At 47.1% G+C, this 27,034-nt stretch overlaps 2 protein-coding genes across 6 annotated transcripts in view; one reads left to right on the top strand and one right to left on the bottom strand.

Annotated features, from left to right (window-relative positions):
* The window catches only part of LOC119400088 (COP9 signalosome complex subunit 1), a 125,906-nt gene that overhangs the window by 76,758 nt on the left and 22,114 nt on the right, over positions 1-27,034 (bottom strand). The gene's annotated exons all lie outside the window — the stretch shown is intronic.
* On the top strand, positions 5,255-7,857 carry LOC119400090 (keratin-associated protein 21-1). The gene is made up of 3 exons (XM_037667024.2): positions 5,255-5,387; positions 5,784-6,276; positions 7,662-7,857. Exons 1-2 carry the CDS (start codon positions 5,376-5,378, stop codon positions 6,225-6,227), a joined length of 456 nt encoding a protein of 151 aa, XP_037522952.1. The 5' UTR covers positions 5,255-5,375; the 3' UTR covers positions 6,228-6,276; positions 7,662-7,857.

Raw genomic sequence — 27,034 nt, 5'->3', positions numbered from 1 at the left:
AAGAAGCGGTCAGCCTCTGTGGCACCGTGGTTACAGTTCTGGGCTGCTGACCCGAAAGTCGCGGGTTCGATCCCGGCCGCGGCGGCCGAATTTCGATCGAGGCAAAACGCTAGAAGCCGGTGTACTGTGCGATGTCACTGCGCGTTAAAGGACACCACATGGTCATGATTACCGGAGCCTCATCAGCTGCAGCCTTGAAGAAGACAAGCCCAAGCCCGCTTGTCGAAACATTGCCTCCAGCTGCGGCGAGAAAACACAATTTTATTGCCACAAATTACAAACTGTGGGAATCGACGTTAGGCGAACGAGTCTGCCATGAGCTGGCTTGTACTCTTCGCCGGCGAAACTAAACCGCGCCACGAGCGGCTGAGCGAGCGAGACCACTCCACATTCAGCGTTTTACCAACCTTCTCTCGCGTTTCATCCCCCGGCCTCACCCGTCGTCGCTCGGCTCCTACACTGACGAGAGTGACAAGCTAAAGTGCCCCGCTTCTGGCATGAACGAAAGGAGGGGAATCGATCAAGGGCTCGTTTTCTTTGTTAGACGCAACGTAATGAAACCAAGAGAAAATGAAGAGAGGAAAAGTATAGGGGAAATTATTTGTAGTCATTTTTCTGTAGTGTAGTAATTCTGCTATAAACGTAAAGACACTAAAGAACCAAATCTGCCGAAGGTTTTAGGTTTGGTCCCTACCGGCAGAAAGTTGTCTTTTCTTCAAGTATAATTTCTTTCCATTTATATCGTAACTGCTGCACTAATCGTAAACGCTACAACTAATGTCCCCTACATCTTCTTTGGCTTCATGCCTCCATCCCTATCCCACCCCTCTCTTTCTTACTTTTCTGTCTCCCCTTACCCCTTCCCCAGTGCAGCGTAGCAAACCAGATATGTTTTCTGGTAAACCTCCCTGCCTTTCCGCTTTACATTTCTCTCTATCTCTCTCTCTTGTCTGTTGGCTTCATTAGACTGCGATTGACATGCCATATGTCGGCACCGCTCTGCTTGACAGATGTCTTTATATAAAAAAATGTGGCTGCCTTAATGAGAAGACGAGAGTCAAATGACACCGGTGTGACCACTGCGATAGCACGAACGCGTAATCATGAAATCTATGCCATTCATGTCATGACTTACACTTGGAATGCATGCACTGAGGTGACATAGCATGGATGTCATTAGATACCTATATCTCGTGCCATCTCATGGCATGGCATTAGCAGAGTGTGACGTTGGGCGAGTTGGTGCATAGCTTAATAAAATATTCGTGGCCCAAGTGAGACAAGCAAGAAAACAAGGGAAGACAGGCGCCCTATCCTGTATTCTCTTCTTTTCTTGCTTGTTTCAGTTGCGTCACTAATATTTTATTAAAAAATGGCATGGCATGTTTATATGACTTAGGATGTTGTGTCGTGTGATGTAATTTATAGTTTGCAGCGCATGTCATGTCTTGTGATGCATGAATGACTGTGATGCATGACTGTTATGGCATAGCATGTCATTTTGGCTATTTCATACATGTGTATTATTAAGTTCCATCACATTTCATGTTATAATATTTTTGTAATGCCCGTATGTCATGACGCCATCCATGAAATTCGGGCGTCATGAAATGCACGTCATTGATGTCATGACGGTATTCATATTGTGTCATGAATGCTTATTGTTATAGGAAGTCTCACCGTAACGTGTACCGTTTTTTTTTTTTTGCGATTCTAGCCCGTCACCGATTTTAACGCGCAGTTAATTCTACCTTCGGAAATTTGAAGAAATAAATTCAGGCCCATTTCGTCTTTGAGCCTGATTGTAACGTGCGCACACATTTTATAGTTACGTTTAGCTAAAAAAACTGCGTGTTAGAATCGTGCAAATACTGCACCTCATATTACATGGTGCGTGGACATCCTGATTTTCATGTCATGCATAACATGTTATTCACGGTTCATTTCTTGTGGCTTGGTTAAAATAAAGGCTATGTCGACATGCTGCGACGCATGCAATCATTTCATGGCGTGTTTGTCGTGTCATTTTAGGCTATGTATGTATGTAATTCATATCGAGTCAAAGATGCGACTGCAGTGACATAATGCCATTTCGCCATTCATTACATGACATACGTGTCATGTCAATCATTTCTTGACCCGTCTTTCATGTTGGTCTTAAATGCACGCCTTTCCGCGCAAATTTTGACAATGTATCGAGTTGTGATGAGCAAATATTCGAAATTTCAAGTTCGAGACAACCATTTTTCTTATTCGAAGCATATTCGATTTGAATGTGAATATTCGCATGCGGAATATTCTTCCACGGCCGAATATTCGGCTAAAGAGGCGGGTATTCGGACAAATCCGAATATTCGAACAAGTGACGACTTACTGAATGCTATGCATTCCTATTTTAAAGCAAAACATCGCTAACACGTGCCCCTTAGTTACATTGTACTTCGCGGTCACTGCATACTTCCGTTCAATGCATACTTATCGAGCTCTCCCGCTAATTGGCTATGTTTTACGGCAATCACTGAGAAATCGCGCATGACCTTCGTGCTCCGTTCCAGCCTGCCCGGCACGCCCAGGTGAGAGGGGCGGTTGCTTTTTCACTAATCTTTATTTCCGAGGTCTGGCATTCATAAAGCATATTCTTTAGTACTTTCGCGTTGTATAAGCGGATACCACGAAATAGAAGTAAAAAAAAATGTTACCTAAACAATGGTTGGACGCTTCAAAAAAGAAATGGCAGTGTGCGAGCGTCACACTGCATAATGGAAATGGTCTTTTTCACTTTCAGACGTGCTGTTGGAGCACTTGAGTGCTTGCCTTGTGAGCATGTCAAGCAGTTAATTCTTCTGCAGATGATGTGTAGTGAGTGCATTACCAAAAGCATCTTATACAGAAAGCACTTTTTTAATGATTACCCGGAGGTGTTAGCAAGGTTCATCGCCTGGCTTGCTGCTTCGGGTGTCGGGTGTCGACTATGGCGTATACAGTGATCACATGTACACACAAATAACACGCACAGTCACGTACACAGATATAGACAGAATAGTTAAACTCTCGTATGTGCACAACATGTAACACTCAGGGAGACTTCAAACACGTCCTGTGTTACTGTTCCCGTTATGACGCAGAGCGAGAGATTATGCAGGCATTACTTCATTGCAATACGGCTTGAGCTTTGAGCTGCGGCACCTCCTCGGCTCGTGGCAAGGCAGCGGCTGGGTGATGAGCAATACAAAAGCGCTGTTGGTGTTTTTGAGGACAACACACCAAAAAGTATATTCAATGTGCTGCAGCCAAATTAGATGCAGTTTCGATATTTTGCTTTAAGAAGTAATGACGAAAGGTATTGTTCTCGTTCTGCAACTTTTTGACGATGCACACGTGCCCAAAGAAAGTAAAGGGTTGGGTGGAGCGCGAAATTAAGAAATTCGCGGGCTGAAAATCGAACCGTTGGTGCAAGAAGGGCATTGGGAAAGGTCATCGTTCTACACTGGACTTAGGATAGGCTGATGACGATGTTAATGACGTATTTGATGTTCGATTCGACATTCGAAGGCAGTTTATTGCATGATTCGTATCCGATTCGTATTCGAAAAGAACATTCTACAACCTAATATCGAGCAACGTAACAAAACGACCACCATGACTACCATGGCCATGGAACACATGACATGCATATCACGCTATTTATGTGACGACCTCTCATTTATATGCGTCATACGGTCACGTCATTCCATGCGAATTATTATATGCACAAAGTCAATGAAACGACCACTTTAGCAAGAAGACGCAGGATATAATCGTAATTGTCGGGGTTTTACGTCCCAAAAGCACGGTATGATTATAAGATAATAATAATAATAATATCTGGGGTTTAACGTCCCAAGTCCACGATATGATCATGAGAGACGCCGTAGTGGAGGGCTCCGGAAATTCCGACCCCCTGGAGTTCTTCAACGTGCACCTAAATCTAAACATACGGTCCTCTAGCATTTTGCCTCCATCGAAGTGCGACTGCCGTGGCCGGTCATTCGAATCAGAGGCTGGGTCCGAGCTAGTTGGTACACTGACATTATGAAACCGATAAGCGCACAAAGACGGGAACAAGAAGACGACACAGAAAGCGCTACTTCCAACTGATGTTTCGGTCATTCGAACCCGAGACCTTCGTGCCAGCAGCCGAGTGCCATAACCCCTAGACCATCGCGGCGGGTAAGGTAGACGACAATCCGACAATTGATATCCCTCGTACATGGACCAATCGAGAGCTTATTTCCTCATGACGTCATGCGAACAGGCTACTGGCGTAACGAATTGTTCCCGAAAGACGGGAATCGATAGGGGAGAATAACGCGCTCATTCTTGGTATATTTAGAGGTTGCTTAGGGGTCCTTTAAAACTGTAGTAGGAAGGCGGCAGGGATTGTTGCATTGCTGACCCTTATAAATGATCGTGTTTTCACGGTCGATCGCGTCTGTCGCGAAGGGAGTCGCGACATCCATGAATCGGAAACACCCTCCACGAAGAACCACACGTAACAAAACAAAAGACTTTTCTTCCCCTTTGACCGCCATAGTCTTTAGACGGGACGTCAGAAACGAATAAGCAGCCTTCCGTTGTTTACTCCGAACGCCCCGAGTGTAGCGGCCTCATGAAGGCGCCATATGTCTGAAAGGTACCCGCTGCCGCCGTCTGTCATAGCCTGCGGAGATCGGGGCACGCCCAAGGTCCCATTGCGCGCGGCACTACATTTTTGCCTGCCAGCCACCTACCTACCTATGCCCGTGAGCACTCATCGAGCACATTCCTTTCGCCGTTGTCTGTGTGTTTCTCAGTAGGAAACAAAAACGCCTCGGAGAATTCTCTTGACCAGCGCTTGTTCCTTAGAACAAAGCACACACATACACACAGTTGGGGAGCAAAATATCATGCGGGGCCAAAAATGCCTCGTTTTCTCGGTCGCAAAACGCCCGATCGGCATCAGCGAGACAAAAAATAAGAGCGGGGGCTTGTGGACCAATTAGACCGGGCAAATGTAAGGAAAACAAAAGGCGAAGTATGAACAACAAGCTCGTGAGCCTGGAGGGGGGGTCGGTTCTAGCTGAAACAAGTAACTCCTGTCTTCGGGATTGAAAGCCATGATTGCTGACCGATACGGCCGCTGTCATATAGGTCCAACACCAACACCACGCCTTTGCCTATTATATTGTCGCCTTGCTCTCTATTTCTCCCCCTCTTTTGTCTTGTGGTGTGGTAATTTTTTTTTTGTTTTCTCGGACACGTGATTGTTTGTGGGTCCCCTATATAAGCGGGTGTCCGTGCCCACGGAAAGTCACAGTTTCCGTAGCGAGACAGCCAAAAACCACCCAGTTTTCATCATGAACGCTCTTGTAAGTCCAACTCTTCGAGTGCGCCCTCCGTGGTTGTTTCTGTTGTGGACGAGGTTTTATGAGGAGCTGAGTCGTAGAACAGTGCCCAGCAACGAGATGTGGAAAGTTGATCTAGATTGTAGTTTATCGCGTCTTTGCCTAACGCTCGCCGCAGTACAGGCGAATTGGATTGTGCAGTTTAGACGGTAACGACGGCTTGACGATGTCGAGGGCGAATTTTAGATTGCAGAAGCGCTACATAGAGCAGGCTTCTGGAACGAAGCGGGACTTTAGAAGGAACGGGATGAGTTAGCGAAAGTGTTGATATGAGATTAAGTTTACTTGCGCTTATGGGATTTAACGAGGAGTCCAGTGTGATTAGGTACAATGTGGTAAGCCTTCCTCTTTCTGTTTCAGTTCGCCGCCGCCCTTCTGGGCTTTGTCGCCGTCGCCACCGCTTACCCCCACAAGTTCGGATTCGGCGGATACGGCTATGGTGGCCACGGCTATGGCTACGGCCTTGGCCACGGCTACGGCCTTGGATATGGCTATGGCGGCCACGGATACGGTCACGGCGTTGCTGTCGCCGCCCCCGTTGTGAAGGCCCTCGGCCACTACAGGAGCTCCTCCTACGGCAGCCACATTAACCACGGCGTCAGCTACTCTGCCCGCGGATACGGCGGATACGGTTACGGCCACGGAGGATATGGCGGATACGGTTACGGACACGGCGGATACGGCCACGGCTACGGCGTCGTCGCCGCTGCCCCCGTTGCCGTCGCTGTCGGCCACGGTTACGGACACGGCTACGGTCTCGGCTACGGTCACGGCTACGGCCATGGCTACGGCTACCACGGCTAAACGCAGATTGTGAGCACCTGTGTTGCCGCCTCAAGGCATCAGTGCACCAGTGAGTGTCTTCTCTTACCTACTTTCCTCCTTACGTGTCGAATACTCTCTTAAAGGCAAACGGGGCTGATCAATTGAATAGCAAGGACCGCATAATGCCTTAAGTTGCAGTGCGCAATTCACAGATTCTTCGTCGACCTTTGTGCTGGAAATCCTGACTCCGAGGGATCATCTTGCCCGGAGTGGCTTCACGAAAACAGTTTCATAGAATACACGCGTATCTAAGGCTGCGCCAATTTTGCAGGTCATACCTCAACTTGGGCGAGTTGGTACATACTAGGGCGAATGCAGCTCGACTTATACGAAGACAGGAGACACTGAAAGAAACAGACGACACAGAGATACAGCCGACGCTCCTCTGTGCCTATCTGTGCCTCCTGTCTTCGTATAAGTCGCGCTGCATCTGCAGGTCAGCCTTGTTTGCCTACACACCTAAGTATTTAGATAACGCAGAAAGAACTTGGTACGTAAGGAACGAAAGAAGGGCTTGTTTTTCATAGCTAGGATGTCCACCTGGCAGATCGGACGTCTTTAGGTAGAGCGTTAGGATTTGTCAAGCAGGTTTTACTTCGCTAAAGACAACGTGCTACGTGACGCCATATGGAAAGAAGGATGTTTCACATTCGCCGTCATGGCTTATGGTGGCGCTGGTTAATATTCCTAGGGGGACGTACACAGGAATTACCAAAAGTGTGGGTGGGAGAACGACAGCCACTGTAAATGAGTTGTAGAGCATCGCAAGCATAATGCGAATGTTGTGGGTTTTCTTTTTGTCGACTTTATTTCACTTCCCTTTTATGTAGTATTTACTAGACTTCAATTAACAACTACATGTAATACTCAATATGACTTTTTCGGCTACATTATATGCTAGCTCATTATAGGTACCTAGAGCACCGAAGCCCGAAACGAACAGGTCGAAGAATGCCTTGAGAATACGAGTTCAGGGCACGTTACAGTGGCATTTCTTATGGCATGACTCCATGAGAGCTGTGGACACCTAAGAACCTCCGCAAACAAAAGCCATTTAAGATAACACAAAGAAAATACAGGTGAGACAGGCGAGAAACAATTGAAAACGGAAAGAAAGCATGTGCAAGAACAACAGACGAACAGGCCAATCAGAACAATTCAATGACCAGAGCGCAGGACGTGTACAGGTCTGTACATACAAACGCTCGCAAGACCATGCAAAAGGCACCAATTGAAGCTAACCATGCTATTTCGGGAATTCATTCTTATGACGGCTGTCTTTTGCGAGAAAGTAGGAAAAATCACGAACGAAATCGCTTCGATGATTGCTATGACCCCAAAATTATTCTTTGCTTAATGCTGCATGGGGGAGTGTGAGGGTTGAGGCTGACGTTCTCCTTTACCCCCACGCAGGTTCGGACCCTGAGCCAGGACTGGCCACTTCGCGAGGGCCTCGGACGCTCGTCTGAAACAAACACACGACGACGGCGTCAGGCTGCACGAAATGTCTTTGGGTGCGCGGCGCAGACATGTACAGACTAGCAGGGAGCGTTGTTGAACAACTGGAGTGATTGGGCTGTTCGTCGCTTCTCACTGGTCGATGAACTTTAGGATGATAAATAAAAAACGAGTCGGTATTTATTGAAAAATCGCAGCTGTCTTGCCTCGTTCACTTGCGCTTGTTCTCGCGTTGACTTCCTCCTCATGTGCGTACCTCCGCAAGAGAACATACCTTAGCCTACACTACACTGCTTAATTTGGATAATATTCGCTGTTTATTTTAGATGCAGGCTATCCGATGTTACAAGACCAACAATGCCATTATGCAATCTCTATCCAACGATGAACACGCGTATTTGTAGACAACAAACTCCAGAAGAATTTTTTATCGTTCATTAGCGGTTGCCCCGGCAGTCTATCCAGCTTAGTCTGAAGAGGTTACAGCGATTGGAGAGACTGCGGAAAAAGTGATGGAGGAAGAGTGACTGGAGCATTTGAGTGATGCTTTTAACTAACACTACTATGGACTGAACACTGAATGACCGCGTGACTTGTTGGGTCAAACGTTTCGGACTAAAACCTGTGTTGTTAGTGACGCTGTAATTGAGTTCTTCCGAATAACGTTAACCGCCTACCAAGAACGTTGAAAGTGCGCTGAAAATGTCTTTTTTTTTAAATTATGTAAGCGGTCACGCTACAACTAATGTAAATACATCGCGCCATGATTAAAGCGAGGTACCTTGCATTATCGAATAAACGTCAGCCGCCTCACAAGCCATGTCTTTCCTACTCAAATTCGCCGAAATTTAGGGGCTATGTAAGGTCTTCCAACCGCGATCCTCCTCCGGTGCGATAGATCATGCAGCTATAGGATGCCTCGATGACTTAAGAAAACTTCTTGTTTGGCGAGTTGATATCTGTTCATGTTAAAACTGCTTTAAGCTCGAAACACACACATCACGAGAGACGCTCCGTCCCGTCGTGTTCTCTTGTGGCGTTTGTGTGTGGTGTTTTTTTTTTGTAAGCATTTTTTGATATAGGTGCACATTAAGAACCCCGGGTGGTCGAAATTTCCGGAACCCTCCATTACGGCGTCTCTCACAATCATATCGTGGTTTTGGCGCGTAAAACGTCGGCAATTATTATTATACGATAATCTTACTCAGAGCGTTAGCGCCTCGATATCGTTCACAACTGCATTAATCAAAGTAAAGAATGTCGCAGGTGAAAGTGCCGTTGTCTTATCTCCCAGCCCGAACGTTAGTGCGTCGTCATAGTTTGCAACTTCCTTCCTCAAGAACAATGCTACAGCAAGTGTAACAACCGTTATCTCATCTCAGATTCTGAACGCCAGGGCCGCAGAATCTTTCGCAACTGGATTCCTCAAAGCCTGTGACGGAGGAGGACTAACTGCCGCTATCTTATCTCCTGGCCAGAACACTGCAAGTCCTCGACATCGTTCACAAATGGAACAAATACGAACTTATCCGTAGCCATATTCCAGTTCCTCAATAAGTTCTGAGAAATCGAGGAGCGCGTGACTTAGAGAAGGCGTGGCACGGCGCGTGTCCCTTAAATACAATTGTGTCGATGGCTGGCCGTCGCCGCAACTTAAGGCGTGCAGCCGCTGCAATGGCCTTGCAAAGTTGTCGGATTACGCTCTCGCCGTATCCGCTGAGCGGGACACGCGCGACGGCCTTGCCGATCTGTATAGCACATTTGGGAGCGGCCGCGATGCCAATCGGGACTATATCCCGGCCGTCGCTGTTGCCTGGGGTAATTAATCACCGCCAGGTGCGCATGCGCGTCACGCATGGTCTACCGTTATTAGGCCGTGTGCGTCAGGACATCGCGTAAAAAAGAATGTCCCGCGACCCAGTGTCGTGACCTGGGACAGTCGACTTTGTTTTGTGTACTTTATTTTTTCTGTTGCTATTTTATTTTTATGTTCATATTTATGCGTGTCTGTGTGTCATCGCAGAGTACTGCCCAGGCATTGGGGTGTAATAAGCAGGTAAATAAATTAGATAGGTCCCCGGAATCTCAGTGATCATTTGGGAGCAGACGCATGACTGGGCGCTCTTTGGGAAGGACATAGCCGAGGGTCACCTATATATCATCATCATCATCATCATCATAATCATCATCATCAGCCTGTCTACGCCCACTGCAGGGCAAAGGCATCTCCCATGTTCCGCCAATCAACCCGGTCCTGTGCTTTCTGTTGCCACGTTATACCTACAAACTTCTTAATCTCATCTACCCACCTAATTTTCTGTCTTCCCCTCACGCGTTTGCCCTCTCTTGGAATCCAGTCAGTTACCCTTAATGACCACCGGTTATCCTGCCGACGTGCTACGTGCCCGGCCCATATCCATTTCTTCTTCTTAATTTCAACTATGATATCCGTAACCCCCGTTTGTTCCCTGACCCACTCTGCTCTCTTCCTGTCTCTTAAGGTTACACCTATCATTTTCCTTTCCATCGCTCGCTGCGTCGTCCTCAATTTAAGTTGAGCCCTCTTTGTAAGTCTCCAGGTTTCTGCTCCGTAGGTAAGTACAGGTAAGATGCAGCTGTTATATACCTTCCTCTTGAGAGATAGTGGTAGACTACCATTCATGATTTGATAGTGCTTGCCGAATGAGCCCCATCCCATCCTTATTCTTCTAGTTATTTCACTCTCATGGTTCGGCTCCGCGGTTACTACCTGTCCTAAGTAGAGGTATTCCTTTACAAATTTCAGTGCCCCGCTACCTATCGCAAAGCGCTGTTCTCTGCCAAGATTGTTCCACATTACTTTAGTTTTATGCATATTATATATATATATATATATATATATATATATATATATATATATATATATATATATATATATATATATATATATATATATAGAGAGAGAGAGAGAGAGAGAGAGAGAGAGAGACCACAAGGGATCCTGTCAAGACGATGCCATCAGTACATGCGTTTTTCGACGCTTTCTGAGCATTCAGTGCGAAAACATTCTTTTGCTTTCGGACCTGGATCACCTGCGTGACAAGCACATACGTACGTACATACATACATACATACATACATACATACATACATACATACATACATACATACATACATACATACATACATACATACATACATACATACATACATACATACATACATACACACATACATACATACATACATACATATATACATACATACATACATACATAATATGTATGTATGCCACGATATCTTGCGCGAGCACGGGACGGGAATCTCATACAGTGTCGTGACCTCAGGGTACAGTAAGAACCGAAACTAAGTTTTAAAAACATGATGTCATACATTTTTCACGGCGCACTCACGCTTACCAGCACTTGGGGGCTTGGTCTTCAACTTGACTCAAGAAAACAACTGAAAATTTGCTTGTCAGTACCCCTTTATGGGTGCAATGGGGGTGCCGATGACCCAACAAAGCATGCTTAACTTCCTTTTAACGCTCCTAAAGGTGTAAACGTGGTGTGGACGGCACAATAAAGGGAATCGCTCGTTCGTGCGGTCTGTAAGCGCGTCGAAACGTACGCGTTCTCGTTCGATTAGGACGGCCTTGGCGCCAGCGAGTCGCGCGTTCGGTATAGGTCGTTCGTGCGGCTGCTGTTACCTACCAGCCTTCCAGCGTTGGCACGCTGCAGCCGCGTTCGGCACTCGTCCTCGGCCGCGGCACTGCTGCTCGCCTCGCTTTTTTTCATGGGTGCGTCCGTGCGGCACCGCGCCGATCCCAATCAGGGGTTTGCCCGCGTTCGATTAGCCTCGACTGCGTGCTTGCTGGACGCCGACAGGCAGCCGGCGGCGCCGGACGCAATGGGGCGGTGTTTGCTAACTGACTCACTGGATGGGCTGTGCGCGCCTTTTCACTTGAAGTGCAGATGTGTATAGTCGAATACAGTTTTAGAAGTCCGCGGCATTTACTCCTCAAAGGCGGATGTACACAAGCCCGCACCAACGGGTGAGCACTCCGAACTGACGTCATGGGCCGGATAGCCGGAGACCTCGCCTTCGAAGAACATTGTCCGAGTGTACGAGCGGGACTATTTGTTTAGTTGCGGAGGCGATCGGCTGCCGCGCTTCGGTCGTCTGGGTGGGGCCCAGGTATACCCAGGTATACGTGTGGGCACGAGTCTACAGGAAGCCTTGGGTTTTAGGGACAACAATGGAAAGCTGAACACGTCCGCGATAGAAATAAGTAAGAGACGGTTAGAGTATTGGTGGCAGAAAGGCAGAGATAAAGTACAAAAATAAAGTACAAAAATAAATAATGGGGAAAAATAAGGTCATTCTGCCTTAAGAGGCAGAGAGATGGACCTTGAATTTATATTTTTTTGGAATAATAACATAGATTTAATCAATGTGGATAAGGTATTAGGCCAACATAAAACAAGGAAGTTTTTTTTTTCTTTGAGCCTGGTCGCAGACATGTCACCGCCCCGTTATAAAGGGGACGCTCATAGCATCCATCCATCCTGGGGCCTCTCCAGACTTCTTAAGTTGTATCTGACTACAGGTTTAGCAAGGGAGTCATGCGGTCACAGAGGGTGCTTACACTCTAAGAAAGAAATGGAGTATTTGGGAAGTACTTCTGCCACACAGCTATAATCGCCATCTGGCTTGCTCGCATTTCTTGAAAATCCGGCTCTGACATCGTTCCTATCAAGAATGGTATGTCATCGTCGTGATAACGCAAGGAAAGTACGCAAGGTGGATGATGATTATAGTTGTGTGACAGAAACACTCCCCACATACTCGATTTTTTTTCTTAGAGTGTAGACGTGACGCTGCTTTGCTTGAGGTCTGGGGTTCGAGTCCGGCTGCTGTGGCTGCCTTTCAATAATGGCGAAACCGAACTTTGACAGGGGTCGTCTTTTGCCGTGCACCTGCAGTGGTTTAGACACGGCGTCACATCATGGCCACCTGTGTAGAAATTGATATCTTGCAAAATAGTGAGTGCCCACTAGAGCACACTTTGCAACACCTGTGAGGTGGCTTTACTCCAAGAATATTTCTCCACGAAACCTCTCGTTCCCAGACTGCTTTTCTCGCTATAAGCGCGTAACTATAGGGAGGGGTGGAGGGGTGGAGGGCTCGTTCCGCCCCCCGAAATTTTTAATTTTGCATGTGCATAATATATATACGCACACATGCAAACAAACGCGTGAATTACATGAAGGATGGTTGAACCCCCAGAAAAAAAAATGTTTTTCTGGCTACGCCCCTGCCCTCCACATTCCAGCGAAGGTGCGTGAACACCACACAGGCTTTTCAATAACTACTGCGAGTATGTCACGCACGATTCAGTAAACTCTAAGGTGTACAGATAGAAAGGGAGAAACTAGAGAAAGTAAAGGCAGGACAAGTGTAATGGGAAACAAATATTCGCCTGCTTGTCTGTTGTCGAGGCTTCTCGCGCGAAAAACAAACTTCACAGGTCAAAAAAGACGTTTCCGTGCTCTTCTGCGCAAGATGCTGTACCAACCGTCCCAACAACTCACTACTTTGAAAGCGAAATTGCTCGCGCATGCGCAGTAGCTATTTTGCGAGGTGTCAATTCCTGCGTTTTCCGCCACCATTTGCTGACGCACACCTGTGCCGATGTTCGAGTATGAGGGATGTACCGGCGACGGCCACCAGGGCGCGCCACATGTCCGGTTTTGAGCGCTCCAACGGTGGCAGTGCCTCGCGCGTGCAACTTTGTTCGCCATTGAAGCGATTGAAGTGCTACCGCTCTTCCCTGCTTTTGTGAGCGCAACAGCGGCGATGCGGGTCAACGGTAGGAAATAAGTGTCGCCGTCTCAGCCGCGCCCGATAGACTGGGATCGACATCGCCGGAAGTGGCTCCCTCTAAGCGTTCTTGCCTATGAGATGCCACAATGGGAGTAATCGAAGGGAGACCAATTAGAAAGTTTTAGTGGTGGGGCCACCAAGCCGTTGGGGCCCTAAGCTCTTGAGTTGTTTTGTGCTCTCGCTTCGCTCTTCTGTTTGCCAGTCCTAGTAATAAGAACGCAAGTGGTTGGGGCCCCTGCAGCTTGAGGGCCCCGTTATTAAAAGTTTCTATTGTCGATGATTCTCGCCGGCGGTCTTGCCTGTGCTGCAGCCATCTTTATAATGAGTGAGAGAGAGAGAGAGAGAGAGAGAGATGCTCTTTATTAGAAATACACAGATTTTTTCCGGCGTCAGTATACCGCTGGCATGCTACTCGTGTAGGGATGGGAAATGGGATTGACAGATTAAAGAAGAGAGGGAAGAAAATAATAATAGAAATAAGAATATAAAAAAATGAAATGAGCAAGTGAACCTGATAGAAATATTTACAAGGAGGGTATCAGGTAAGATAAGGCTTTGCTATGTGAAATAGCCAGCCATTAAAGCTTCTCTACTAGGCCAATTTTTGATAGATAATTAAACAGTGCCTGTAAAACCCGTCGCTGCTTTGAAGGGCTGGGCGCTGGGCCTAATAAGTTGTGTAATGTTAACTTATCGTGACAGATCATGGCCATTTGTCGCTCAAGCAACTGTCTCTCATCGCGGTACGCGGAACATTCCAGTAATATGTGCTCCACAGTCTCTATGCTGCCACAGTTATCACAGCAGGGACTAGTGGCGGGCCCTATGCGGTACAAATAACTGTTCGTGTATGCCACATTCAGTCGAAGACGATGGTACAGCGTCTCAAGTCGGCGAGGAAGTGTTGGGGAAATTTTCACTCTCAATTCTGGGTCAATGCATCGCAGACAGTTATCTTGGTGGAGTGGCAGATTCCAGAGGCGGTCTTTTTCTTGACAGGCATATTTTCTTGCGAACTTCGAGGCGTCGACTTTAGTAAAAAGTATTCTTCTGAAATTCCGGTGATTAATCATAATCAGGCTTCTTACGTACGCTACAATATCCGTTCAGCACCTCATTTTTTTTTTTTTGCGACGCCTGCTTTTTGTCTCTGCTCTTCTCTTCTTCCTGCCACCCTTTTCTTCCACCTCCTTGTGTAAGGGTAGCAAACAAGGTTTCAATTTCGTTTAACTTCTACGATTTTCCATCATCCTTCTCTCTGTCTCCCGCCGTGATGCAACTTTACTTTGCCGCCTGTGGTTAGGAGTAGCTTTCACGAAGGCGTACTCTTTTCGCATAGGAATGGCTGACACCTCAAGATGCGACTCGTTTTTGAAATCGACCGGTTTAAGCGACCGCTTGTAGGCATTCAATGGACAGGCGCATATCTACCCTGACAGTGCCTTCTTCTTTCTTTCTATTAATCCCTTCATCCTTTTCCTCCAGCGTAGGGTAGCAAACCGTACGCGCGTCTGGTTAACCTCCCTGCCTTTCATTCATTTCCTTCCTCCTCCTCTTCCCCCTCCTCCTCTCTCTCTCACGCACACACGTTGTGGAAAGGAGCGTTCATGTGAATGACAGAATGCATAACATGACAACTGCATGGAGTGCACTTTCCATACTAGAATAACGGTTCAGTCACTGGAGGAATCGAGGTGCCGTAAATTGGCCGAACCTAAGTGGATACTGGTGTATATAGAAACAATGTAACGGTGAAGATTTCGATTGGCATCCCCTGTGAAACAGGCAGGCAAGAATAGACCTACCATAGTAACCTAATTTTATTGTCAGCTGTTACTGCATCTATTACGCTCTAGCAACCTTGTTATTCCTTTCTTTGAGCTCGTTAGATAGACCCTCTACTTCTATATTTTACTGTTATCCGCAGCCATAACTCGCTTTACTGCTATTGTTTTTTCCCATTAGTACCCTAAAGTTCTGTTGCTTGTAACAGCTGGTCGGTTAGTTGGTTCATCCGCCTTGAACCCCGTCTTATATGTTAGGTGGACGTCACCTATGGGTCTTCCTAGTTGACAACCCTGTTGCAACGTGCTCTAATGTTTGGTGATGATGATGCTGATGATTATCTGGCTCTGGCCTTTGCATCGGGTAGTCGCAAGCTTTGCAGGCTAGACTTTACGAAAATAGAACAAGGAAGAAAAAAAAAGAGAAAAAAGACAGGGAAAAGAACGAAAAAAGTAACACTAACGGAAGAAGACAGATAAGGGGCCCCGCTTATAGCGCGGATCACTGGGCGCGCCCTGTAAGTCACTGACGCTGCGGACCCAAGGATCCACCTTGTGCGGACCGCACTTTCGTCTCCAGCGCCTCCACAGCCGGGATGCCGGTTCAGCCACCATCACTTTCCGGAGCACAAGCCACGACATCTTGCGGCTTCATGTAGTGAACCAGGACGCGTTGAAATGTTCTTTTCTGTTAACACAGTTCTCCTTTGCCGACGAAGAAGATAAGCTGATACATTGCTTTATGAAAATTACGTTACGTCCGAAGTTAGCACATGCACAAATACTGCTTCCTTGTATAAAGATCGGCTACAGCTTAGCGAGCTGAGCACCGTAAGCACTGTACCACCGAGTCTAACGCCTGCAGCTACACGTGATGAAGTGAGTGTAACTTAATGGGCTTCGAACCATGCCTAACATCGAATCAGCGCAACGCTGCTCCATTCACCGCACGAGCTCTGTGTACACTGATAAGGAGCGCAACCCTTTCGCGTCGCGGCGACCGGAATTCCGCCACTAAAAGAGGGCGGGAGCGTTTGCTACACGGTCAGTGTACAACTTCAAAACAACACGAAGAAAATAGCAATGCTAGCTGTCGCGAGGTTGCGAAGATAGATGGACGACGGGGCGTTTTCGCTGCGGCAGCGTCCCGCTACGCTCGACGACACTCGTCGCGCACCAAACGCATTGATCCGAAACGTCGGCGAGTGAAAGACCATGGCGCATTCGGGGCTAGTGTGCACGTAGCGGTGTCCTTGCAAGGACTCGCTATATTAGCATCGCATACATTACGAACCGTAGGCTTAGGTAACCGTGACTCTGCACGAAGGTGTAGTCTTTGTTGCCGTGTCGAGTCTTCTTCCGTTCGCGTTCCGCCACGTTTTTACGCGAGACGTGGCGAAAACAATGTAACGACCAGCGCGACAGACTCGTCGTCGGCTGCGGGTTGGATTTCAGGCGAGCAGCCAACGGTGAAGGGCGTGACGCAGCCTCATCGTTCAATCTTTGTCAGACAGACAGACAGACAGACAGACAGACAGACAGACAGACAGACAGACAGACAGACAGACAGACAGACAGACAGACAGACAGACAGACAGACAGACAGACAGACAGACATATAGATAGATAGATAGATAGATAGATAGATAGATAGATAGATAGATAGATAGATAGATAGATAGATAGATAGATAGATAGATAGATAGATAGATAGATAGATAGATAGATAGATAGATAGATAGATAGATAGATAGATAGATAGATAGATACAGACAGACAGACAGACAGACAGACAGACAGACAGACAGACAGACAGACAGACAGACATATAGATAGATAGATAGATAGATAGATAGATAGATAGATAGATAGATAGATAGATAGATAGATAGATAGATAGATAGATAGATAGATAGATAGATAGATAGATAGATAGATAGATAGATACAAAAGAACAGATAGACAGACAGACAAATTTAACAAAGGGGACTGTTCTCTTGTGTGCGCGAGACGTAGCGCCTCCCCGGTAATGTCGCATAGTCGTTACAGGAGCCGGGAGCTGAATGGTCCGTATATAGGTACCTGTATGCTATGTTTGTATACATCTATCTATGTATACACTTAACTATGAGATCTTGTTACAGAGGTATAAATGACATATGTGCTAGGGACCCCCTCAACAATTCCCTTTGATTTCTTCGGGCCCAACTGCATAAATATCGTGCACTGTATTCTATCCTCTTAAGAATAATAAAGTGTCTGAATGATTGATCGATTGAAAACCTCGGGTGACAACCTATAGCTTCTCAGTGAGGCCTCTCTGACATCGTCATAGATCTCAAAAAGGTCAAAGCAAGTGCTGCCATGACAGAATTCGTCCACACAACAACGATGTAAGGGCAATAGAAACGCAATGCAGCGTCACTGTGAGAACATGACCATAAATCGATTTTGACGGCGCTTTTGTATTTGACACCAAAAAGAACCCGGGGAGGAGAATCTTAACCGACTCATGGCACATCCAGAACACCCCAGGGTACATTAACCGCTCGCTGGGAACAATTCCATCTGTGTGTGTTCTCTGCCATGGCGACGCGATGGAAAGGAAGATGAGATGATGAGAAGCGACGCGGCGTCCGCAACCGATAAAATCACCCCCCTGAGGAAGGGACCAAATTCATCCCGAAACGTCGGGTTCTTTTCAGAAACTGTGGCTGGAGTCGTATCAGCGTCTACAATTCCTTGGACATGCACGTTACCACATTAGATGGTTCCCAGGGAAGCAGAGGTAATAGAATTTGTGCTCAAAGAGACCGCTCGATGTTATTTCACAAACGCGATCGAACTTGATGAGTTATTTTGCCATGTACTCGTCGATAACGAAAGGCTGCCCCGTATTCTATGACCACTGGCCTGAACCATCGTATGAGCTACGCCAGGCGGCGGTGATAACTGTCGGAGCACCAACTCTACTCTTTTCATCTCGAGACGCTCTTGTCTACTTTGACAGCGGAGCTGTTTATAATCGCGGCGAACCTCCGACTCGCCTTCGGCAAAACTATCATCATCATCATGCCGGCGCGCGGTTTCTTCGTCCTCTTCTGCTTCGCTCCCCGAACAGGTGCGCCCGGTGCACGCTCTCCCGCTGCGCCGATTTGTTCGGCGTGGGATGCAATAACTAGGATGGGCGAGAGAACGAGTAAGAAAGATAGAGAAAGAGATAGAAAGAAAGAGAAAAAGAGATGGAAAGAAAAAGAAAAAGAGATAGAAAGACAGAGGAAAAGAGATTGCAGGAAGAAGCGCAAGCAATTCTGACTCTACTGTATTTACGTCCACAGAATTAACTTTGGTTTCAAGGCGCTCGTTCTTAGCTCGAAACAATCAAACCTCATCCCAATGCATCACGCAGCCTTTCTCTAAAATACAAGCCGTACCAGAGACGTCTGGTGAACTGATGGGAAAACATCGCGTACTCACTGCGTAGAGGTAGCTGATGCCGGTCGATACCACCGCTGCCAACAGTGTTGGGTATGGTGCATCTCAGTCTGCTGTCGCTGCTGCGCAGAGATGATGGATGAAGCGGTCAAGGCGATGGTGAGTTAAAGAAAGATGTTATGTACAAAATATACGAGGCCGCTACGTAGTTGGCACTGGGGCCGAAAGCTTAACGGGCTCACAATGAGGAACACGGCGATGCCTCGTAAGAACGTTTATTTTCACTCTCTGTCGGAGTCTCTCTGCTTCGCGTGACCCGTTGTACTCTGGGGTCAGTTGCAGCAGTCAGCAGCTCGAAGCATCCAATCAAGAAACGCCGCGGGCCAGAGCCTGCGTTTGACCAACGGGCGAGACGGCTTGGTGGCAGTTGCACAGGCCGCTCTGCAAGGTTGGAAGACAGTTGCATCAGCTGCTCCGCTGGTATAGAATGTGGATTGCATCAGCCACTTTGTGAGGCGTCTGATGCAACCACGCCCAATACCTGTGGACGCAGCCATCATCTTTGCTGGACGATGATTGCATCAGCCGCTCCTCTGGTATTGGGCCTGTGTTGCATAAGCCAGTCTGAAAGGTGGCTGATGCAACCCACGTCCGATAGCAGCGGATGCAGCCATTGTTCCTGTTGGACGATGGTTTGGACGATGGCTTCGCGATTTCGCATTTTGGAGTCCTCGGCTCTCCGCTGGCGCATTGCCTCAGTTTCGCGAGCTATGCGCGCGAGTCTATACTATTGGCTAGCGTGATCAAGTGATGTCGTGAGTCCACCATTACATTTGAAATGCGCGTGCTTACGCCTGATTGGTCACAGCGATATCACGTGACCAGCGGCTCAACCAATAGTGTTTCGGCGGACGACTCGTGATTTCGTGAATCCACCGGTATACATTTGAAATGCTCGCGCTTACACTTGATTGCTTATAGTGAGATCGCTTGACCTGCTGGCTCAGTCAATGGACTCACTTGCTGCTTTAGGCGGACGCCGACTACTTCTACTACTACTACTACTACTACTACTACTACTACTACTACTACTACTACTTCTTCTACTACTACTACTACTACTACTACTACTACTACTACTACTACTACTACTACTACTACTACTACTACTACTACTGCTACTACTACTATATTATACCACTACGGTGCAGGCTAGCCTAAGAAAGCTTCGCCGTAACGATATGAGTGTAATGGTTTTGATGAAAGTTTGCTAGATTTCGGAGGTTTTCATTTTATTTACGTTTGTCAACTAGAACTTCAGGCTGGACTAGCACACGCACATTGTTATCACAACTGCTGACATCCCGAGGGATATCTCTTCCTTTTACCAACGACCCCAAAAAGCAGCGCGGCGAATTGGCGTGGCCATCGCACAATTTGTTTTATTGTGCCTCGTAGCAACGTACTGCGATTATGGAATACAGAAGCACGCCCCCACGTAAAAAAAGAATAAAGAAAAGGAAATGAGACAGCACCGCCCGAGTCCACCAACTTTCATGTACCTCATTTCTTGGGCGTCCAGCTGGGCGAATAACTCTGGCAACTATCTGAAGCTCATAGACTGGAACGAGCGAGCGAGGAACTTTATTGAAAAAGACCAAAGGGATCGGGATCAGGGGTGGAAGCGAAGAGGCTCCATCTCTTCACCCGGTCGGTGGCTTCACCCAGGTCGGCGCGAATCTAAAATCCGGTCTCTGATCTATGAGCGATTGGGCAATCTGTTAGCTCTTAGATTAGAGACCGGATTTTAGGCAAATGCCTATTTCGTTCACTGCGCTTCTATCGCCCCACTTTGGTATATGAACATGAATTAAAGGTTAAAAAGGGTTTTTATAGTGTTTGTATAGTGCCTATAAATGCTTATTTTTTGGCCTTTGTACCTAAATGCCTATAAGTGCCTATAAATGCCCAATTTCAAAATCGGGACCTATATGAACACTATTTAGCCTAAAGTTTCGCTTTCGAGTGCCGTTTGAGACCGTTCCTCATGTTACCGGGCAACAGTGACTGTTCGAAACTGCGGGGTTCAGCCTAGTCCTCTTGTTCAGTCACCTTTCGGAAAATAACTGCTAGCAGCAGTGAAATGGGACGCACCGGCCAGCATACGCTGCCGCGCGGACATGGACCGAGCGGTTGACGAATGCGAAACTGCAGAGAGCAAAGGGAGAAAGAAAAATGTAGTATGTACGCGGCGTATGTTTTGTCTGTAATTCAGTTTTTAAGGTGTTCACCGACGGAGGAGAAATCCTGCCTTCGCGATTCGACCCCGACAATATGAGGCATCCTTCCATTCTGGTCTTTTAGCGGTCATGCTATCTGCTGCTGCTCTGCCCTTAACAGCCATGCCGAAAAAAAAGAGACCCAGGAGTGTGTTGATTCGACAGTGGACACTTGACTAACGATGCTACAGAATAAGAGGATAGATTGTGTTCTACGAACAGCGCGAGAAAAAGGACAATTGCATGGCTATGTTGAACTGTTGGTGCCTTTGTGCCACCATAAACAATAACATTTCTTACTTTCCTGTTGTAAATGTAGGTCGCGCACGTGTTTGCTTTTAAATTATTTGCATTTATTTAAAAATTTATTGTGCCTATATTCACGACGTTATAGACCTAAAACATTGTTCTGCCTGCCTATTTTTGTCGCCTAAAACGCGTTTTTCTCAATTCCTAAAAATCCGGCCTCTATTCATGATTCGTGCAGCAGGTCATTGTAACGTACACAGAATGACTCGGCAAAACGCGAAGTTTCGAAATTCATGCATACCCTTTCCCAACCTTGTCCACATTATGCACCCCGGCTTGGTTACTCAAGACTGGACGATGCGCTTCCCCGCTCTGTGCCTTCTTCAGTAACACCGACGACGTTGAACGTTGAATTTTGGCTATGTCCGCAGTTATCCCCGGAAAGAAAAGCGGCGGTCCACAGTCGACAGCCTGAAAAGGGGTGATGTTCAGCACCAGGGGAGCTATTCTCTATGCGTCCACCTAGAGGACTGTCCATTTTGGCCGCCGCTGATTTGCTGGAGTTCACCGAGCAGCCCTTGCCCCCCTTTCCCCGTTTGCGGTTATTCTTCCGCAATGTCATTTCGACGTCACGGAGCTTTCACAATTCTCGACGCAAATGAGAGGGACAGAATACGCTTCAACGCAACGAACGCAGCCCCCAGAGATCCGCTTTTGGGCGCACAAATCTCGGACGCAGTGCATGAACTCTGATCATGGGATCGCATTAGCCCTCGAATTAGGTTTATGCGGCCGCCCGCCTACGCATTCCCTGCATTGTTCTCAAGCATGCGGGACACGTTTGTATGCAAGGACAGGCTTGCCAGGTTTATTCTGTTACTGTATATTTCGTCCACTTCCTTTCTTCCTACGCTGGGATTGCGCTGAGCGGGTTCCATGCGTCGACGTGTTCAAGAGGGCGATGACGTCACAGATCACCGCTTTCTGGAGTAACTGAATGCGCTACGCCGAAATGGATATGTCCACTAGGTGCATACATCGAGAATAGCTCTCCCCTGGACCTTTGAAGACGTTGTTTCGACAAGAGGGCCCGCGCCAACTAAGACGAAAATTCGAAGACTGCTGTTTGTCTTTCTATGCGGCACACCCGGCGGCACGCCCTTGCTTATAAATCGTGATAGGTACGGGTGAAATATTTGTATGCGAGGCTTGCTGCAACACCAATGTCACCACCAGCCATCCAACACTACAGCTCCCAGTCCCAGCTAATGTAAAACGCACACAGTGTTATCGCAACTGCTGGCATCACAAGGGATATGCCAACAGTTGCGAAACGGTCTTCCTATATTGTTTGTAGCTTTTCTTGCTTTTTTCTCTTAATATAGCAATGACATTCCTGAATCTTTTACCTGCTTATATTGTAATACATTCGTAAGTTGCAATATTGTTTTATTGAATTTGCTTCTGTGTATGTAGCGTTGTTGAACTAGTCCGCCCTGCTTAGTTTCAAATGTTATGTAAAGTTGGGCATCATTATCTTGTGTTCAGGAGATATGATACTTGGTATCCTAATGCATGCAAATTGCTGCATGCCGTTCCTCTTGTATTAATATCGTGTTACGAGTACTTCTGTAGGTTGTGTAGCGCAACTAATCGACGGGACGCAAACAAGATACGCACACAACAAAGCGATCTGTTGTATGTGTATCTTGTTTGTGTCCCGTCGATTAGTTGCGCTATACAATCTACAGTGATGCATGCTTTACCAACACGTTGAGTCCTCAACCTTAACGATTACTTCACCTCTGTGGTTGTGGTCCTAGCGTACATATGGCGCCGGGATCCTAGACAGGCGTATGCTTTCACCTTTTGTTCCAGCGCCACGGCAATCATGTAATGTGTTGTCAAAACAAATAAATAGAGCAAAAATATCTCATCCTTGAACAACGACCGCCAAAAGCAGCATTCTGCATTCGTGTGGCCGTCACACTGTTTTATTGTGCCTCGCAGCCACGTACAGCGATTATGGAATGCAGAAGCACGCCCTCATGTAAAAAAAAAAAGAAAAAGGAAAAGAAAGGGCACCGCCCGAGTCCGCCAAGTTTCATGCACCATTACCTCATTTCTTGGGCGTCCGGCTGGGAGAATAACGCAGGCCACACCGACTGAGCGAGCACGCCGACGTCAAATAAAACATTTAACCCAGATGCAATCGATGCATTCGCGGACGCCGCGCACCACGCAAGTCCGCTTCCGTGCACAACCGCGAAGGGAAACCGCCGGGCCAAGTGTGTGCCGCATTTGCTCGGTTTTAACGCGCCCGCTGAATCTAACGCGCAATAGGTTAGCTTAAAAGTGACCGACAACCAATTTTGATGGTACTATGTTTTCTTTAGTGCCACGGTATAACTTATGTATAACTTTACAGCTATACTTATATATAACTTAACTAAGCTATATGTATAACTAAGCTAGTATGTATAACTTAGCTATAGTAACTATAACTAAGCACAACTTATGTCCCTGTTCGTTATCACTTTTGCATTGACAAGGGTTTTATGCGTGTATATAACTGTATTTTTTATTTATATTTCTATGCAGATGCAAATGTACGGATGTCAATATGTGCAAATGTTGTATATGTATAGATGTGTACGTGTACATGTATCGATGGGAATATGTACAGCTATTGTAATGCATATATATGGGTATGGACATGTCAAGAATATGAATCTGTATTGTATTTTTCTATTTCTATACATGCTGTGCGCTGGTTGTCGAACCAAGGGGGCAGGAACCCCGTCAAGCTGCTTTTGTGCAGGTTTTTGTTCCTTGCCCCTGCATTTTCTTTCACCTTTTTTTTAATGCAAAAAAAAAGAGAAAAAGAAAATGCGGAGTAAACTTGAAACTTGACAAACTTGAAACGGAATGCTTCCTGGCCAGAATGTCTAATCACAGTATAGTAACGCGGAAAACGCTGTGAAGCATTCATACTCAGAATTTTTCTATCCCCGGCAACTATGAATTCATTACACACAACGCATGCTGCGAACAGTGGGAGATGAGCACGACAGTGGTTCGCGTTAGTGCGCTGAGGTTTGCTGCGCATGCGTGCACACCACGCGCATGCGCCGCTGCTGGACATAATCCACTATTTGCCGCGAAGGCAGCCCCGCTTCTCAACGTCAACTCCTTTGACGTCGTAAGCAGCACAGAATAGAGCGGAGATGGAAAATAATATACGTGCTCTAATTGCGAGCACTAATAATGAAGCGCATAGAAGCATCAGACTACGTACAGCAAACGAAACGACTTCATAGCGCAGCATTAGGGCTCTTCCTTTAGGCTGCGCGACATGAGCAACAGGAGCAGTAAGAACAACACAACGACGGCAGCCCTGCCATGCTCGTATTTTTCGAAATCTGAAAGACAGTGAATATTAAATTACCCCTTCGCAGACAGAAAGATGTACGTTCCGAGGGGATCACGTGTGGCATAGTGCGCACGCGCGCGCGCGCACACACACCACACACACACACACACACACACACACACCACACACACCACACACACACACACACACCACACACACACACACACACACACCACACACACACACACACACCACACACACACACACACACACACACACACACACACACACACACACACACACACACACACACACACACACACACACACACACACAACACACACACCACACACACACACACACACACACACACACACACACACACACACACACACACACACACACACACACACACACACACACACAACACAACAACACACACAACACACACACACACACACACACACACACACACACACACACACACAAACGGGGCACAGTTCACGGGCTTTCTACCATTTCGTCTCCTTTTAAATGTGCGCCATCAGAATGTGACATCGGGTCAGCAGCGGTGGGCGGTGAGCCGAAATAAATGAAACCTGAAGTGCTCACGTAAAACTTGTTCTTTCGCCATCTTGCGATGACAGTGACGATGGGAATACCTCCCACGCGATATGCAGAGGCGAACGCGGTTTCTGACCGCAATGCGGCGACAACGCCTTTTCTTCACTGCCCCCCCTCCCACTTTTTTTTCCTTTCTCAGAGAAACAAAACAGGAAGAAAGCGCGCACGTTGAAATCGAGCAAATGCGGTACGCTACGCCCTGTCTGCAAATTTCTTTCCTCGCGTGCGCGGGCGAGCACACGATCGGAGGTGGCCGCGTGTTGCGCAATTGGTGCCGTAAGCCGCGAACGCGCGCGTGATGGAACTGGCGGCGAATGGCGACTCCCACAAATTGTTTTGTCACGCACCGCCAGGTGGCCATTGTTCTGCAGTGTTTTATTGTCGATGGCGCTACCCTTGGCAGTGAGTAGAGAGCTCTCGCTCCATCACAAACTCGAGATGTAGGAATGTACGTTACGTTTCCGCAGTGTCTTTCTTCTCGCCCGCTGGATGATGCGATCTCGCTTTTGTTTTGTGACTAAACACTCTGGGCTTACACGGAGATTTCGATGCAGATGCGGAGGACACTTTAGGAAGTCTTTTCGCTCAGTGCAGCCTTGTTCGACATTCACCGCTTCCTGTTACGGATCTCAATGCGAACTCTTTGTTCTTTGTGCGGTTCACTTTCGATATGACTTTTCGTCGACGGCGGAGTCGTTAAAATGAGTAGAGCTCGGATTATGGCGTTAACGGTCATCTGAGGCTGATGTATAAGTGAATGTATCTCGGAGAAGGTACCATTCATTCGAAAACAATGCATTCCTGGCTGTTTTCTTTTTTAACCACACTATATAGGAGGGTGCGATGACGCCTGCGATGCTGACGATGAAACCTCACCGAGTTCAACCCGTATCGAGTATAAGCCTTCCTTATTTAACTTACCGCGTTCACTCGCATACAAAGAGAACCGGTTATTCTTGCCTACCATCTCACGCCGACTAGCTAGTAGTGCGAGCAACAGAGAGTAGTAAGTAGTAGCTAGTCGATAATAGTATTAACACCGACTAGCTACTAGTGCAAGCACTGAAAAGTGGTAGTGCAAGCACGGAAGCGTATAATTTGACACAAAGGTCATGTGACTTGTGGTTCCATTCGTGTTCGCGCCGACGCCGGATTTTGCAACTCATGAGGCATGTGAGGCTTTCGCCTTAAGGTGGGGCCGCAGCCATGCTTTCATTGTTGACAAACGTGCTAGCAGCCACCGTTGCCGTTTTATATTGCAGCCAGGGACGTAGGCAGCAGTCTTTTATCAAGAGGTGGGGGTTCAACCAACCTGTTATGTATGTTTGTGCGTGTGCGTGTATGTTTGCGTGTATATAATAATATCTGGGGTTTTACGTCACAAAACCACGATATCATTATGAGAGACGCCATAGTGGAGGGCTCCGGAAATTTCGACCGTCTGGTGTTCTTTAACGTGCACCTAAATCTGAGTTAACGGGCCTCTACCATTTCGCCTCCATCGAAATGCGACCGCCGCGGCCGGGATCGAACCCGCGACCTTCGGGTCAGCAGCCGAGCACCGTAACCGCTTATACCACCGCGGCGGAACGTTTGCGTGTATATAGTACAGTAAAGCTCGTTAATTCAGATTTCGCGGGACAGGAAAAAAAAGTCCGAATTAACCGAATTCCAAATTATCGAAAGTGTCTAGAAAACATTAAACAAATGTCTATTACC

The sequence above is a fragment of the Rhipicephalus sanguineus genome, chromosome 7 (assembly GCF_013339695.2).
Source record: "Rhipicephalus sanguineus isolate Rsan-2018 chromosome 7, BIME_Rsan_1.4, whole genome shotgun sequence".
Classification (NCBI taxonomy): domain Eukaryota; kingdom Metazoa; phylum Arthropoda; class Arachnida; order Ixodida; family Ixodidae; genus Rhipicephalus; species Rhipicephalus sanguineus.
This window is presented reverse-complemented; position numbering and strand designations above follow the sequence as displayed.